This window comes from Excalfactoria chinensis, chromosome 4 (assembly GCF_039878825.1).
Source record: "Excalfactoria chinensis isolate bCotChi1 chromosome 4, bCotChi1.hap2, whole genome shotgun sequence".
NCBI classification, from domain to species: Eukaryota; Metazoa; Chordata; class Aves; order Galliformes; family Phasianidae; genus Excalfactoria; species Excalfactoria chinensis.
This window is the reverse complement of record NC_092828.1, coordinates 58,025,142-58,040,625: the sequence shown is the minus strand read 5'-3', so window position 1 is coordinate 58,040,625 and position 15,484 is coordinate 58,025,142. Positions and strand designations below refer to the sequence as shown.

At 38.1% G+C, this 15,484-nt stretch overlaps 1 protein-coding gene across 7 annotated transcripts in view; it reads left to right on the top strand.

The window, feature by feature from the left end:
- Positions 1-15,484, top strand: part of GAB1 (GRB2 associated binding protein 1) — a 93,753-nt gene that overhangs the window by 59,838 nt on the left and 18,431 nt on the right. For 5 of the 7 annotated variants that reach the window (XM_072336330.1, XM_072336328.1, XM_072336325.1 and 2 more), the window contains exons 3-6: positions 4,144-4,357; positions 11,397-12,001; positions 13,806-13,891; positions 14,095-14,398. In XM_072336330.1, the coding sequence (XP_072192431.1) occupies positions 4,144-4,357; positions 11,397-12,001; positions 13,806-13,891; positions 14,095-14,398 (1,209 nt within the window). The remainder of the gene's footprint in view (positions 1-4,143; positions 4,358-11,396; positions 12,002-13,805; positions 13,892-14,094; positions 14,399-15,484) is intronic. The other 2 variants (XM_072336326.1, XM_072336331.1) reach the window with 1 other exon arrangement.

The following is a 15,484-nucleotide window of genomic DNA, read 5'->3' as shown; positions in this document are numbered from 1 at the left end:
TGGCATTGTATTTCAGAATGTGTCTTATTACACGTAGGAGCAGAGATAATGACTTCATTGACTAACTTACAAATAAAAGGAGTCTTTGTAAGTATTAAAGTGAAGTATATAATCGTGCAGATTCTTTGAAGTTATTTTACATATTTGCACCTTGTATAGTGGATAGATGCAGGGAAAAAATGTAACGTAATAGCACATAACTTGTACTTTTATATTTCTTTTAAGGCTACTACTTGAAAATTCTTGTGCAAGGGTATTGCTCTAATATTTTGTTTTAGCAAGAACATCTGCGTCATGGTAGATGGATTGAATGAGACATTTCAGTTGTAGAATTGTGTGTCTGTTGCTGATTCATTGTTACAATGGGAAAAATCCATTTCTATTTTCGTCTCTCTACACATCTTGCACCAATAATCCATTTCCTTACTCTTCAATTATGATTATGGCATTTAATGAAGTGATGCTTCTGGGGAAAAAGAAAGCAGACTGCATTACGCTTTGAGAGTATTTCTAGTATTTACATTATCAGAATCCTGAGACTTTAGCATTGTATATCACAATGTAGAAAAAAATTGACATAAAAAAAATCAACCATGAACACTAAGAACAAAACCATCCCTAAATGCAGATTCCCACACTCAAGTCTTCGAAATTGTCCATATTATTCTTATCTAGAAGATCTCCTTTTTTCCTCATGGATCTGTTGATTGTTTGAGTAATGAGGTAAATATGAAAATGACCATGAGAAGAAAGTGTAAGATCTAGAAGAAGTGATGCCTATAGCTGCTCATAACAAACCAAGTGAGAAAAGTTAAAACTCCTACTGTCTTCTGAGGAAGCTGCTTGTTGTAGCTGCATTGAATACAAAAATTATAAAAACAAAATAGGATTCTTTTTTACACTAATTTGCATGTTAAATATTCTGGATGTTTTTCCAGCTCGCAGTTTCTCAAAGCAGTCATAATGTCTGGGCTCTGGGAACAAACCAAATGACTTACAGTGCTCTTTGGTGTGCAGATGACCCCTTCCCTAAAAATCTGCTGGTTCAAAATGAAGCAAGCTGATTACTGTAGTCTTTGAAATCATAATAGGCTGCTGGGAGAAACCCTCCTCTTCATATCAGCTTCTGATGTAAGTAGCTAAGGAGAGTGTTTGGGAGGATATGGATAGGCAAACAATATTTATTTGATCAGTGATAAGTCATTAACGCGACTGTTTTCTTGGTAGTAAAATTTGAAATAGCTTAAATACATACTGCAGGCAAGTGGCCCAGCAGGTAAACGACATGAAACCGTGTTCAAATGGCCTTTAAATCAGGCAATAACCTACTCCTCTTGACACATACAAAATGCCTGGAAAAGCAAATAAGTAAATAAAACAGATCTGTACAAGGACTCGGGGATTTTGTCAAATTGTATTTGTCACAGTAAATGTGGCATCTTGTCACAAGGAAAATGACCTTAATGATCCACTAATGTTATTGTGCTCCAAATCCTTGCTCAGAGCCTTCTGGGCAATCTGACAACATTAATACTCAACAACAATCAAATGTGAGTGGTTAGGATCGAAATAGAATAAAACACTGTTGGGTGTTTGTAAATTAATAAGTATGTCCCAGATTTTCTGCGTTTTACACAACAGTTGGCTTCCTTTCTCAGAAGGGAATTAGGGAATTAGTAGGGCTGTGAGAGGTGAGGGTGAGGAGAAACAAGTGCTGCCATGAGGTAGTTTCTGTACCAAGAAAAATGAAGCAGCACCAAGTTAGTAAAGCTGTGGTAAAGTTCCATGAAGTTGAGAATGGATATTATGAATAGGGAATGACTGTTCAGTGCTGCTGTGAGAAGAGGAGCTGAAATGAAGCTACCAGGCTGCGGGTTTAAACTTAAAGGAGGTAGTTTTTCATGACGTGTAATATTGTAGTATCTTGTGGAACCATTTCTACAGGATGTCGTGGAGGTCAAAAAAATATAAACAATACAAATTCAGAAAGAAGTCTACCAGAGCCTGGTAAGCAGAGGATGTGGATGCAGCTTCTGCAATGGGATGTTCTAAAGCTGCAGGGAGCCAGAAACTGAGGGCATGATGCCAGGCCTGCTGTGCTGCTTGTGCTCAGTTTGTCAGTGACAGGCCGCTATTGGAGATGGTATTGCAGGCTTAGAGACTCCAGATCTGAGCCAATATGTTTAGCCTACTGGTCATCTTCACGTTACCTCCTTTCACGAACATTTACTCTATAGTCAGCATTTAACTTCTATTTATTTTACACAAAATTTATTTTCTTTTCTTGGAACACAAAGTAATTATTTTGTACTCTAAACATGGCTAATGCATCAGTCCTTTTTCAGGCTTCTTGATTGTGGTGTTACCATTGAATCTTGTCTTGGTAATGGCAACATGTTTTGTTCCAGTACATCAGGCTCACGTAGACATGCATCTTAGCATGTACCTGCTGGGCTCTCCTGACTGCCTACAGTCTCATTGACACCTCTCTTCCCTGAAAGCTTCAAGGGCATCCTGTTTGGTTTCTTTTTTTTTCCTTTGTGTAATGTTGGCACTAAGCAAACCTAATGATGTGAAGGTTGTGTTTAGTCAGGGCAAGGAATGGGGGGGTAGTAACCTGGGTACTCTGGAGCTCCTGTGAATCTTGCTTCGTGGTAAAGATGACTGGGGAATATCAGTGTATCTGACAGGAAAGGTTTTTCTTTCTCTCTTACTTATGCATCAGCTTAGCTTGTAGTCCCCGGTTCTGAAGGTGATGAAGAACTACTTGTCCCTTCTCCCACCTAGCCTTTTCCAGGAGCAAGGAACGTGTGCCTGTTACAGCCATTCTGATGCCTTTCTGTTCCAGCATAAGGGGAATAAAGAATGATCAGTTGTATTTAATGTAGGTGTCTCATGAGTGCTTCATAGAGCTCTTGAAGTTTTTAAATGGTATATTTTTCACATTTTAATATTCTAAAAAATAGTAAAGAAACAGTTTTACTCATGTCTGTGTGTGATCACTGGGTGCAGTCTGGTGTTCCCTTTGTTATGCTAACTAATTTAATGGATAGCTCAGGTCCAACCTTTTTTGTAAAACTTTTTTTAGGCTTTCCTACCTTTTCAGGTAGGCCAAGTTGAGACATTTTCATACATCTTCCACCCACGTGGGTGTGGTGGGATTTAATTTCTGAGCCTCTGCAAGTGATCTGGGAGTTCAAAGCAAGTACTTCTGTTCCTATTTCCATTTCTAAATCACTTGTACCTTGTATAGACAGAACTGGAAGCGGGAGGGCTGTGTTCTCATGTGTTCATCTGGTTCTTCTCAGGATAGTGCTGGGAAGCAAAAGTTGGATGGCATGGGCTTTTTTTTTTCAATCCAGAACTAGCCTCTACGTCTAAAAAGAGTAGTTTTTTCTGGATAATATGTTTGTTTTAAAAATGCTAATAGTCACTGTCCATCCTTGGGATGCACAAATCAGAATGTACAATGAATTGCAAGAACAAGGGAGCCCAAATAGCTGAGAAATTGTATTTTAACTATATTGTTTGTAGTCTATGAATCACTGAAAGAATGGAAAATGAAAGGATTGCTTCACGTTTGATAGTGTCAATATTTTTCTATCTCCTGGATAATTTAATACAAAAGAAAAAATATGTATCAGTCTGCAATATATATGAATAGGACTAAGAATTATCAAGAGAATGCTTAAAAAAGCACATATGAACTTCATTCACTGCACTAAAATAAAAAGCTGGAGTATGTAACAAGGGGCCTATTGGAGCATGATAGTTGTTGTACTTCTGTATTATTTTAGTTACAAGGAAACTTCCATTGCCAAAGCAGCTTCTTTCCTGTTGCTTTTGAGCTATTGAGAGGCCAGTTCTTGGCTGATGACTAATTGCAAATGTTGAAGTGACCTTGGATGAACATAAGCAAATGCTGACTCAGGTTACCAAATTCGACTAACAACCTATGGGCCTGTGTCTGCTCTGTAACAAGCCTTAGTATCCAAGGCTAAGGTTTTCTTATGCCTACTGATTGTGCAGTTTTGAATTTAAAAACAAAGCTAAAAGAAACTGATGCTCTGTTAATAAGTATTATGGTACTGTTGTTAAAAACATTTAATAACTGCATAAAGTAGTATACTTCTGTGTTTGCAGATGCTGTGAAGCCCCCAGCCAATTCTTTACAAGCATCTGCTGAGTTACCCTTGCCCATCAACACTTCACCGCCTTCCATGCAAGCAGAATCTTCTCTACCTCCTCCTTATCAGCTTATTAACATCCCCCCACTGGAGTCTTCCTCTAGTCAAGAAGATCCTCAGGACTACCTACTGCTAATAAACTGCCAGAGTAAAAAACCTGAATCTATGAGGTAAGTTACAGATTTCCTTAATAACACTTTTGTTCAGGCCAGGAATGTTTGTGCTAAAAGCACTTACTTTTTCCTTGCTAAGTCACTGAAAGCTTGGATGCTCATAAATGGTAGGAGAAGTCGACTGTAACTTTTACTTCTCTTTTTTTGTTCTTGATTTTGTCTCCATAGAGAGGTGCTGGAACATTAGGTTCGTACTGCAGTCTGGAGAAGCAGGGAGAGTAATTCCTAATCTGAAGCATCAGATTAATGTAGTGGTTCTAGGCTGAGAAAATGTACGTTTATTATGCACTGCTACTTTTAGCTTAAATAGATTTCCAGCACCTTCTGCATAGAAGGATATTTCATCAACGGTAACTATCTAAAAAATGTCACTTCGATTTTTCAGAAGGGATATTGGTGGCAACCCTTGGAAAGGGCTACTCTGGAACTTAGTTGAATCTGTCCTTTGAGATTTAAAAGCAAACAAACGAAACTTGATGGAATTGAGGCCCTGGGGAGCCTCGCCCCTCTTGGAAATCCCCTCTTCATAGAGGTATCAGAGAAGCTGGATGAGATGATCTCCTGAGCTCCTTTTCAACCTTGAGTGTTCTTTGGAATAAAGTAAACTTTTGCATGCTGCTCTTCTGCAGTAATTTAAAATAAAAATGTGCTGGGATATCTACACATAAATATGCAGAACTGCATATCCTTTTTATGATTGCAGGAAAGCACATTGAAGGCTGAGGAGAGCTATCATAGGAAAGTGGCTTTTTGAGTATTTCTTATGGTCCCTTAGTGGTAATGTCTTCTTCATCAGCAGCTTGATGCTCTGACAGTTTTACCTGAGCCATATGCCCCCTGCTCCCTTGGCATTTTTATATTGCTCTTGTGCCCGAGCAGCTTCTTTCTCTGTTTACTGATGATTGTGTGGTAGAAAAGTATTCACCCTTTACAATCTTCATTATAAAATGGAGGAGTGAGCCTACAGTTCCCCTGGTGTATGGAATGTGCAGGTTAGAGGCAGCATGGCATGCCCCCAAAGCATCCTGTAGAGAAGGGGAAATCCAATGTGTGCTATGAATATTGAAATTTTAAATGTTTATTCATGTTTAGGAGCTGATGGTGCCTGATAGGTATGTCATAGTTTCTGCCAAAAATTATCAAAAGTTTTGGTTTTGTTTCCATAATGGCTTGGCAGATAAATCTTGGCTCGTTTCAGAGCCCTGAGTCATCAGAAATGTCTGAGTGCCCCTTTGTTTTCATGAGGGATGGGCACAGAGAGGATTTCTAGCACCAGATGAAGAGTGTTTTTAAAAATGATCAAGGCTGGGATATGTAGTTGATTTTCTTGTACTTGTGTACTTGTGTGGCGACAAGTTGAGACGACAGATTCTGAGGAGAGCATAAAGGGGACGCAAAAGGGGGCAAGGAATGGAGTCTGTGAATAACCTCCAAAATTACTTGAGGATGACGTTAGATGATTACAGAAGAAGATATTTGACTGTTTGCGGGAGACAGAATGTCCAATGGAGATAAAAATGCCAAGGGAACTGAAGAAGAACCGGATAAAGTCATGGGGAGTGTAGAGGTTGTTAAAATAATTAGTTTCTTTGCAAGAGTATTTCAAAACAATGAAACACTGGCAAGGTTATCAGTGGGGAATGATAAGGACTAACTGTATTATGTTTAAGTATCTCTTTATTAAGAGATTTTTAAGCTATATCTCTTTATTAAAAAGGATTTAATAATGAAAATTCAAAGCTATAGTGATGCTGGAGTTTTTTCCACATAAAAAGATTGATCCTGTGTGGTACAGCAGGCATTTTGCTGGATTTGGTCTGATATGCAGGATGCATTCAGTTTTCCTTTGGAATTAGAGCTTAGGGTGTCTGCATAGCGTGTTACTAAAATGGTGTTGGAGGGCACGATATACGTTGTTGTAATCCACTAAATGTCTGCATCATTTAGTGATTTATTAATTTCCATATGTGAAACAATGCATCTATTTCATACAGCCTTTATTTTAACTGGGGGAAAGATGTGTAAATGTTAATTAAAAGCAAAGCATAGTAGGTGGACGTCGTTAAATTTGTATACAGGTTTTGTTGCTTGAATGTTTGTTTTTTTCTGTATTGTTTTCTCTTAGATTTTAAAGTTACCAATATGCAGAGGGAATGTTTCCTGCTCTAACTTTGCATAGTGCTTAATAGATAATCTGGGAACCACTGATTTTTCTATAAAGGGTTTGGAGTTTGTTTGTTTTTAGGTGAGGTGGGTAACTGAGAAATCTGGAGGCCACGGTCAACCTCCCTTTCCAGAATTTTTACTTCTTGTGTTTCAAAACTAACAATAATTTCAAAATGTTTCCTTACAGTGCCATGCAATAGATCGTATAGTCTTATTAAAATAGTTTGAACGCAGTACTTGCGGTTATAATTATCATGCTGTATTTTGTCTAAAATAGTTTTAAGCTCTGATCACTGTTGGCTTGAAAAAGAGTATTGTTTAACTGTAGCATTTGTGAGAATGTGAGGTTCATGTTTGGATCATAAATAAGAAGATGAAGCCAAGGACTGTTTCCGAAAATCTTATTGTTCTGGCTTATTCAAGATGTATATGGAAATAACGCTGTCTTCCTCATTTTTCTTGTATTTGTGAAACAGCCAAGGGTCACCCTTTATCTCTGAAGAAGGGCAGGAATACCTTCTCTTAGAAGATTTTGAAAGTAAAAAGGTTCCACTGCAGTGAGTGAACAGTAGCTGTTCTTGGAACGTGTGTGATAAATTAATTGCAGTGCCATTAACTTGCCTGAAAATACTGTTTGGAATACGTCTTGCATGGTGTTCTAACAGAAAAAGAACTATGGAAACGTGGCTTCCATTTTCTGAAAATAGCTGTAATTAAGAAAGATCTGTTTTATTTACTTATTTATCCACATTTCTACTATGCTTGCTGTTTCTGTCCCAGATTGCTGGCATACAAGAGCAGTTTATCTGCCACTTTGTTTATAGTTATTCTGTTTAGTCTGACATATTTATTCCTGTAGTTGCAAAAAGAATCTGCTTGAGAGGATGAGCGGTCTGATGGGCAATCATCCCATTTTTTAATATGTTATATACTGTCTGGCTTGAAATCTTTTTCTCCTGGGTTTCTGTCAACAACCAGATGTTAGTACATGGTGTTAGGCTTGCTTATTTTGCCTCTGCTACTTTATCTCTGCTCTGTGAATCTTAACATTCAGTTCTTGTGGGCTGGTAGGCTGCACAGTTCTCAGTACTGGGTAAAGAATAGTTTGCTCACTTAATGGCTTTTTGCAGATATGTGATGCACACCTGATAGTACTGAGTTCATATCAGAGTCATCTTCTGGTTGTAAATAGGGTTAACTGTTGTGTTAGATATTATTTTGCATTTATTTTGAATTGAAGTACATAGAAACATTAATACTTACCGTATTAGTGGAGAATTCAGCCCAGCCAAAAAAGACTTGAGGGGTCATAACCTGGGCATGAGGTGACGCTGTGTCCTCACAGCCCAGAAAGCCAACCCTACCTTCGGCTACGTCAAAAGAATCATGTCCAGCAAGTCAAGAGAGGCGATCCTGCCCCGCTGCACTGCTGAGGCTTCACCTGGTGTACTGCATCCAGATGTGGACTACTCAGCACAGAAGAGATGTGGGCCTGTTAGCTTCTGTTTAGAGGAGGGCAAGAAAAATAATCCAAGGCGTTGAACAGTTTCCCTGTGAAGAGTCCTCCAGTGATGGCTGGGGCTGTTCAACCTGGAGAAGGCTTGAGGGAGGCAGGATAGCAGCCTCTAGTATCTAAAAGGGGAATATTAAAAAGACAAAAGAAAAAAAAAAAAAAAAAAAAAAGAAAGAAAGAAAACAAAAAGTAAAATCTGTCCCTCATCTGTAGTCCTAATCTAACTTTTCTTGAGGTAACATGAATCAAGAATACAGTGCAAATATTTGAGATTGTATGTATTCTTCTTGTTATGATCAGTGGTGAATACTGACTTCTGAAACATATTTAAACTTCAGAGGGTCAGTTATGTTTTCATTCTGGCATAAACTGCTTTTGTGCCCTGTATTTCGGATCAACTTAAATGGTTTTGGTCTTGCAAAGTCAGATTGGTTGCAACGTGTTCGTATTTTGAAAGCTTACTTTCAATTGCCTAGGAAGATTACTTTAAAAGATTCCAAAAGATTACTTTAACAAAACAAACAAAAAAACCCAACAGTGAAGTCAATCAGAAAAGCTCTCTTACAATAAGAAAGGTATACCATTGCCATCAGCTAAGAAAATGAGTAGCTGCTTTGTGTAAGTTTTTGCAAGTCTTATGTTTTCACAAGTGCTTGAGCTCAAGAAAGAAACAGCAGCATTTACTTAAGCCCAGAAAGCTCCTATTACATGCGATGGGTAATTATATTGTATGTGTGTTGTTGTTGCATCTTGAGTTTGGAATATATACCCCTGCATGTGTTGCTTCTTTAGAGTCAAATATAACTTGGCATCATTACAACGTGTCTTAATGTCTGTAAAACCACTGTTGTAACTAGAACTGCTAAGATTAAGGACATTTGCTTTGTTTTTGTGCGTGACAACATTTTAAAGGTTGAGTTCTGGTGCATGGCTAAATGGATGAAAGTGATCCCAGTATACGTACAAGCCGAGAATTGAAAAATAAGGTCAACTCTACTTTTTTTGATTATGTACATTTCTGTTCACTTTTGGTAAGATGTATAGTAGTGCTTATGTTCTTCCGTAGCTTTGGAATTACCTTCATGTAGAAGTATATCCTGCTGAACTGGAGCTAATAATTTCAGTTCTGCGATTGTCAGTGGTTGCCCACTTGATTTTTGTAGCATTTAAAATACACATCACAGTCCATGCTGTGCTCATTTAAGTAAAACACATTGACTTTTGCTGTGGATTTGGTACAAATGAATGTCACAGAACTAGAAGTGTGTTGAAAGAGAGGAACTTCTGAATGAAGACTTCAAGTGCAAGGGCTGCATCAATGACTTACAGTTGGAGTGTTATGTAGTTGCGTAATACTTTCACAACTGATAAAGCACTCTGTAGCCTTATGTAGTTTTTTCAGTCCTGTGTACTGTATTTTTGCAGTTGTTTTAAACTCACGGTACTTCATTAGAGAACCTGTTAAGCTCTGAGGCAAAGTAAGTAAACTTAAGAAAGAAACATGGTTTGGGTAGTTAACAGTATAAGGAATGTTGGGAGTTTCACTTCCTTGTTTTTGCCAAGGATAAATACTTAACGAGAATATTCTCTTCTTTTTTTGGGAGTCTGTTAAACTGAGTGCAGGTTAATATTCTAAGTCATGTGGAAGCCAGTTTTGGTCATTGAAGGAGAACTTAAATCTATGTTAAATAGTAATCAGAGCAGAGTCAGTATATATTTTAATGTGGAAAAATAATATATAAAATAACAACAACAAAAAAAAATGTATATATAGAAAAGTATGTCATAACTTAAAGCCAGAGAAGACCTCCTGTAAGCCAGTCAGGCTGATGGATGATAGTATCAACTCTGTTAAACACAACGAAAATGTGTTGGGTGAAGAAAATTTGTCTTGACTGCTGATGTCCAGTCTAAACTAAAAGCATCAGTTCCCTTGAAAGTTGGCACAGAGAGGCTCTTAGGGAGTGATTTGTGATTGTTTTAGGTAGATATCTGAGAAGAATGGCTTGTTTCACACTGTATCAATATCTCCACAATGAATGAAGAGGAAACCTAAATGAATAGCTAAACTGGATTCCTTTCTCCCCAGGTTGCTAGAACCCTGGGAGGTAAAAATCTGGCTATTGCTTAAGTAAGGAAATGTTTGATTTTATTGACAAAATTGATCATTTTAAAACAAGAGTCTTTTAAAGGAAAAATAGTACTGATTTGAATATTTTCTTCCTCAGCAGCTTTGTAAGCTATACTGCCCAGTTGCTTAGTATGAGTATTATACCAGCTATTCATTGTTGTACACACATGCTGCACTATGTGTGTATGTATAAACAAAAACAATGATATGATTCTGTGGTAACAATAAAAGGAAACACCAGGATATGGTGGAAAATCTGCATCACCTCCACCTACATTAGTATTTCTGCAGTTGTCTTGACTTGCACTTAAACAAGGATTCAGACTTAGAATCTCTCTTCCTGGAGCAAGGTAACTGGGGAGGTGTTTCCCCCCTACCCCCAATAAAAAAAACAACAGTAAACAATACTCCAAACCAGAAGGTAGTTGTTTACTTTCTCTATTCATTTGTACCAGTAATAATGAGAGCTGTTCTCATAAAAGGTGGTTGTTCCAAAAAAAATAAAGGCAAGCAACTGTGCAGGTTTGCATAATGATGTGACCTTAACTTGTGTTCACAGAAAAAAAGCACTCTGTTGTTGTGTATGTCATATGGATTTCTCTCTGTCTTTTTGTCTTTATTATAATATGATTTAAAAAAACTAACAAAACAAACAAAAGAAACCCTACTTGAATCAGTTTAATTTGGTTAGTAGGTAACTTCAGGCATGCACTTAAGGGAGTTGCAACCAGCCATATTTTATCATATTTTTTCATACTGGTTAGAACTAGCAAGTATTCTGATCTCAAGGATTGAATGCATTTTCACTTTTAAGTGTTGTTGAAACGCTGCTAGTTTGCAGAACTGATTAAAAGGATAAAAAATTAAAGAAACCCAACCTTCAACTACCCAAATGTACTTTGCTTTAGGTTGGCTTGACATCTTCCTGGAAATCACTTGCTTTATGAAATACCAACTTGCTGAGCTGCTGCTAAAGCTGCACACTTGTGCTGTTACCTGTTTCACATGCATGGGTCTGTATGTGTGTAATCACTTAGAATCCTTCTGCAGTATTGTTTGTTTCATAATTGGGTTCCTGCATTTCATTTTTTTAAAGTTGGAAGAGACTGAGAAACCTTTCAGCTGTTACATTTTAAATGTGTTTTTTGTTTTTTTTTTTTAAATTATTCTTGATGCTTGTTTTCTTTGTGTTCATCGGTGTTTTAATCTCTTGATCTTGTGTGTAGATCTCATGCTGACTCTGCAAAATCCAGCTCTTCTGAAACAGACTGCAATGATAATGTGCCCTCCCACAAAAACCCCGCTCCATCCATGAGCAAGCAAGCTGTGAATGGCTTTTTTCAGCAGCAAGGTGTCTATGACTCTCCGCCTTCTCGTACTGGACTACCGTTGGCAGACTCCAGCCTTTATAACCTGCCTAGGAGTTACTCACAAGATGTTTTACCGAAGGCAGCATCTCCAACAGGGACTGATGCAGAAGGCGAGCAGCATGTTTTCAATACGCCATCAGCAACATCGTCATTAGATGCACAGATGAGGCACATCTCCATTAGTTATGACATTCCCCCTACACCTGGAGGTACTTATCAGATTCCACGAACTTTTCCAGAAGGAACACTGTCTCAGACTTCAAAATTGGAGACTATTCCCGATATTCCTCCACCTCGGCCACCAAAACCTCACCACGCAGCAGATCGATCTCCTGTGGAAACATGTAGCATTACTCGAACAGCTTCAGATACTGATAGTAGCTATTGTATCCCTACAGCAGGAATACCGCCCTCACGCAGTAATACCATTTCAACTGTAGATTTGAATATCTTTCGTAAAGGTCAGTGCTCCATATTTTACTTTGCTCTTCCAGATTCTTTTAATACTGAATGATATTAGTCTTATGAAGAAAGAAGTGGTACGTGTGGGTTGAATATTGAGTGTTGCTTGTATCCTTGAGAAGCGAGTGTGTGGCACTTCGCAAAGCACTGAAGTCTAAAATATGGAAGAAACCAGAGAAAGACATGTTTATTAAAGGAAAGACACCGGAATGTCAGAACATTGATAGAGGCTAACTCCACTGTGGTATTCAGCTTTAGCTGAATGTATTTGAAGTGCTAGACATTTCCGTGGTGTTTCTAGTCGTACAAAACAGCAGAGGAAAACTAAGTGTTGTTTTTTGCTAATAACATCATATAGCTGAGTTCAAAACCGCTGCTGACAGTCTGTCAGAACAACCAAGGTAAGGTTCACACACAGTGATCCAAATCTGCAGAAGCTGGAAGTTCAGTGGAGTTTGGTATGCACCAGGAACTTTGAGGTCAACCCTGAACTGGTTATTGATACCACAGAAGTTTCTCTTTGTGTTAGACGTGCATGCAAAGTTTTTAAAGTAAAATTGAAGTTGTTCCTTGTAGCCATTTAAATGTCAGCACTGCGGATTTGCTAATGCATTTCTGTTGTTTTTCCTTTAGCAGCTGGATACATTTCTGGGTACTAGCAAATCCAGTGGGGCTACTTTTACTTTAGAAAGACTTTAGTATTTCTTGTATTTCTGCCTGTTTGTTTGTGCATGTTCTTATTCTCTCAGATTTGAAGTAAAGAAATGCAGTGAAAGGCTGAGTTTGAAAAGTGACATTTGTTGTTACAGAGAGCAGTTGTTGTTGTCTTACTAAAAACTTTCGGGCTAAGAGTTTCATTTCTTTCAGGTTCCTAAGGCAGGTGGGTATGAAGGCATGACTTTTAAAGTGGGCTTTTATACTGGCTGCTGCTGATGTCTGTGGGGACAGTTTCAGTGCCTGTGGGTCAGCAGGCAAAAATGACAAAGATGATGGTGATGGGGGAAGCCTTTGGAGCTCTTTTTCTAGGTCAAGAAGGGAATGAAACAGTTTCCCCCCAAGTTTCTGTCTTAGTGTCAGTGAAGCAGGCTTGTTGAGCAGTAATGCAAGCTGTTGCCTGCAGCAGGTGAGTGGGACCCAGGACCTGGGAGCAAAGTGTTTCACAAACGTCCTCCAGAGAGGCAGTCACGAAGGTGGACCTTCTTAATGTGGAGTGCTGGGAGCCAGGATCCTGAGAAGCACAAGATATTTCGGTTCTGTCACTTATTCAAAGTGAAAACCCCTGGAAACCTAACAGGGGAGTTGAGAGAAGAGTTGTGGGGTGTAAGAATGTACCTGTTAATGCAATGAATTAATTTCTGTTGAATCAGCACTTTCCAAGCAAGCATATTCAGTCAGAAGGCCTCTTTCTAGACCTTAAATTATATCTGTTGTTCATTTATTTCACAGTAGGTTTCTCATGAGGGCCTTATGTCTCAAAATTTAGGGGTCTTGCAGTAAAGTTTTATACCTGTCTGTTTTGAAAGGAAGATTTATCTGGTTCTTTAAAAGGAAAAGTTTGTTTTTTTTTTTCCCCCCCCTGCCATGGAAAACATCACTGTAAGATTTTCAAGTTGATTGGCAAGTGCTGAGTTCATTTATGAACACAGTCATCTCAAGTCTATAGATAAAACCTGTTGGCCACAGCTTTGGGAGGTGTGTTTGCATGCTGTCTTAGAAGCAGACAGTAAATAACAGTGATAACTGGTGCCAAGGGACGGGGGAGCAGGAATGATAAATAGCCACTTTCTTTTCTTATTTCTTTAGAAATTAGTTCTCAAGACTGTTATGATATTCCACGAACGTTTCCGAATGACAGATCTAATTCATTGGAGGGCTTCCATAACCACTTTGTAAGTACAATGTGATCTTATGACAGACAACAGTGATAGCTTGAATGCTTTTTGTTTCTGTATAAGAAAGCAAGCTGTATGCTGTTTGTGATGTTCAGTTTCAAAATGATGTTTTAATCTGAGTAGCTTAGGTTAAAAAATTCATATGATTCTCAGCTGATTGCGTAACTTATTTTGTTAAAGGAAATATATGTTAATTCTAGAAAAACAGAAGCATGTTGACAGTGGGAAGTGTTTCAAGTGAAGAACTAGATGAGAATTATGTCCCAATGAATCCCAACTCTCCTCCACGACAGCATTCCAGCAGCTTCACTGAACCCATCCAGGAAACAAATTATGTTCCAATGACACCAGGCACGTTTGATTTTCCGTTATTTGGAAAGCAAGTTCCTCCTCCCTCTCACATGGGTTTCAGGTCCAGTCCAAAGACCCCTCCCAGACGGTCAGTGCCTACTGAAAAATGTGAACCACCGCCAGTGGATCGGAACCTCAAACCAGACAGAAAAGGTGAGGAAAATATCCAATAGTAGTTGATTTTATCATCTAATAAAATATTATAGCTCGTACAACTCCTGATTAGTGGAAAATAATTTCTTGGAGAAATTCTAACAAAGGAATTTTTGTCCAATTTTAGGAATCCATAAGATAAAATTTCTAGGAGGTTTCTTAGTGATAGTAAATCACTGTAACTGCTAAATACAAACTTGGGTTTAGTTTTCAATTCAAAATTTACATAGAATTCCTAACACTCGAGTATGAGTTTTAGTCCTTACACAGAGAGGACAGCTGACTAACTTGTAGTGGAGACAGCACATGAAGAACTACATGGAATGCTGATTTATAGATGTAACAGCTCTTGGTACAGGGTCAATACACAGTTCCACTGTATGATGTAGAAATTAAAAAGAACTTTTGTTTTTGATTTAAACATTGTTAGCAATTAGTAATAAGTAATAAAGAGAATGAGTGGTATATTTTGCTACTTTTTATTCAAGGTATGCAGTGTTCTTTTTTATTCAAGGTATGCAGTAGTCACAGAATAATTCTTACAAATGTGTTTAAGTGTAGGAATATTAGCTTCAAGAAAGTGTTTGCTGATGAGTACATAATGTTGTCTTCACTTCAACCTGTAAAAACAGGAAAATAGCTTGATGTTGAGGTTGCCCAATGTTTGAGATGAATATGGAATAGTCACAGAAAGATGTTGAATGTGGGCTATGGGGTTGCCATAGATATTCTTTCCTTGAGATCCAAAGGAGAGGAGGAAAGTGTTAATTCAAACCTGCTTTTAAGGTGTGTTTGTTTTTTCACATGAGCTGTGTACCATGGTGTTTCCGTAAACTGCAGTAAGTAAAGACATGAGCCTACATTTTGAATTTCCTTGCCTTTATGGGCTGCAGTAGATGAACAGTCATGAAGCAAAATGAGAACTGGTTTCATGTGAAAGTATTTTAAATAACTGAATGTGTGAAAGAAAACTTCGGGGTTTTGAAGCTGCAATAGTGACTTTTTTTTTTTTTTCATTATAAGTGAAGACAACCTTCTTGTTTTGCTGTTGGTAATGCAAAGCAGTCACATAGATGTCTGCTGAGA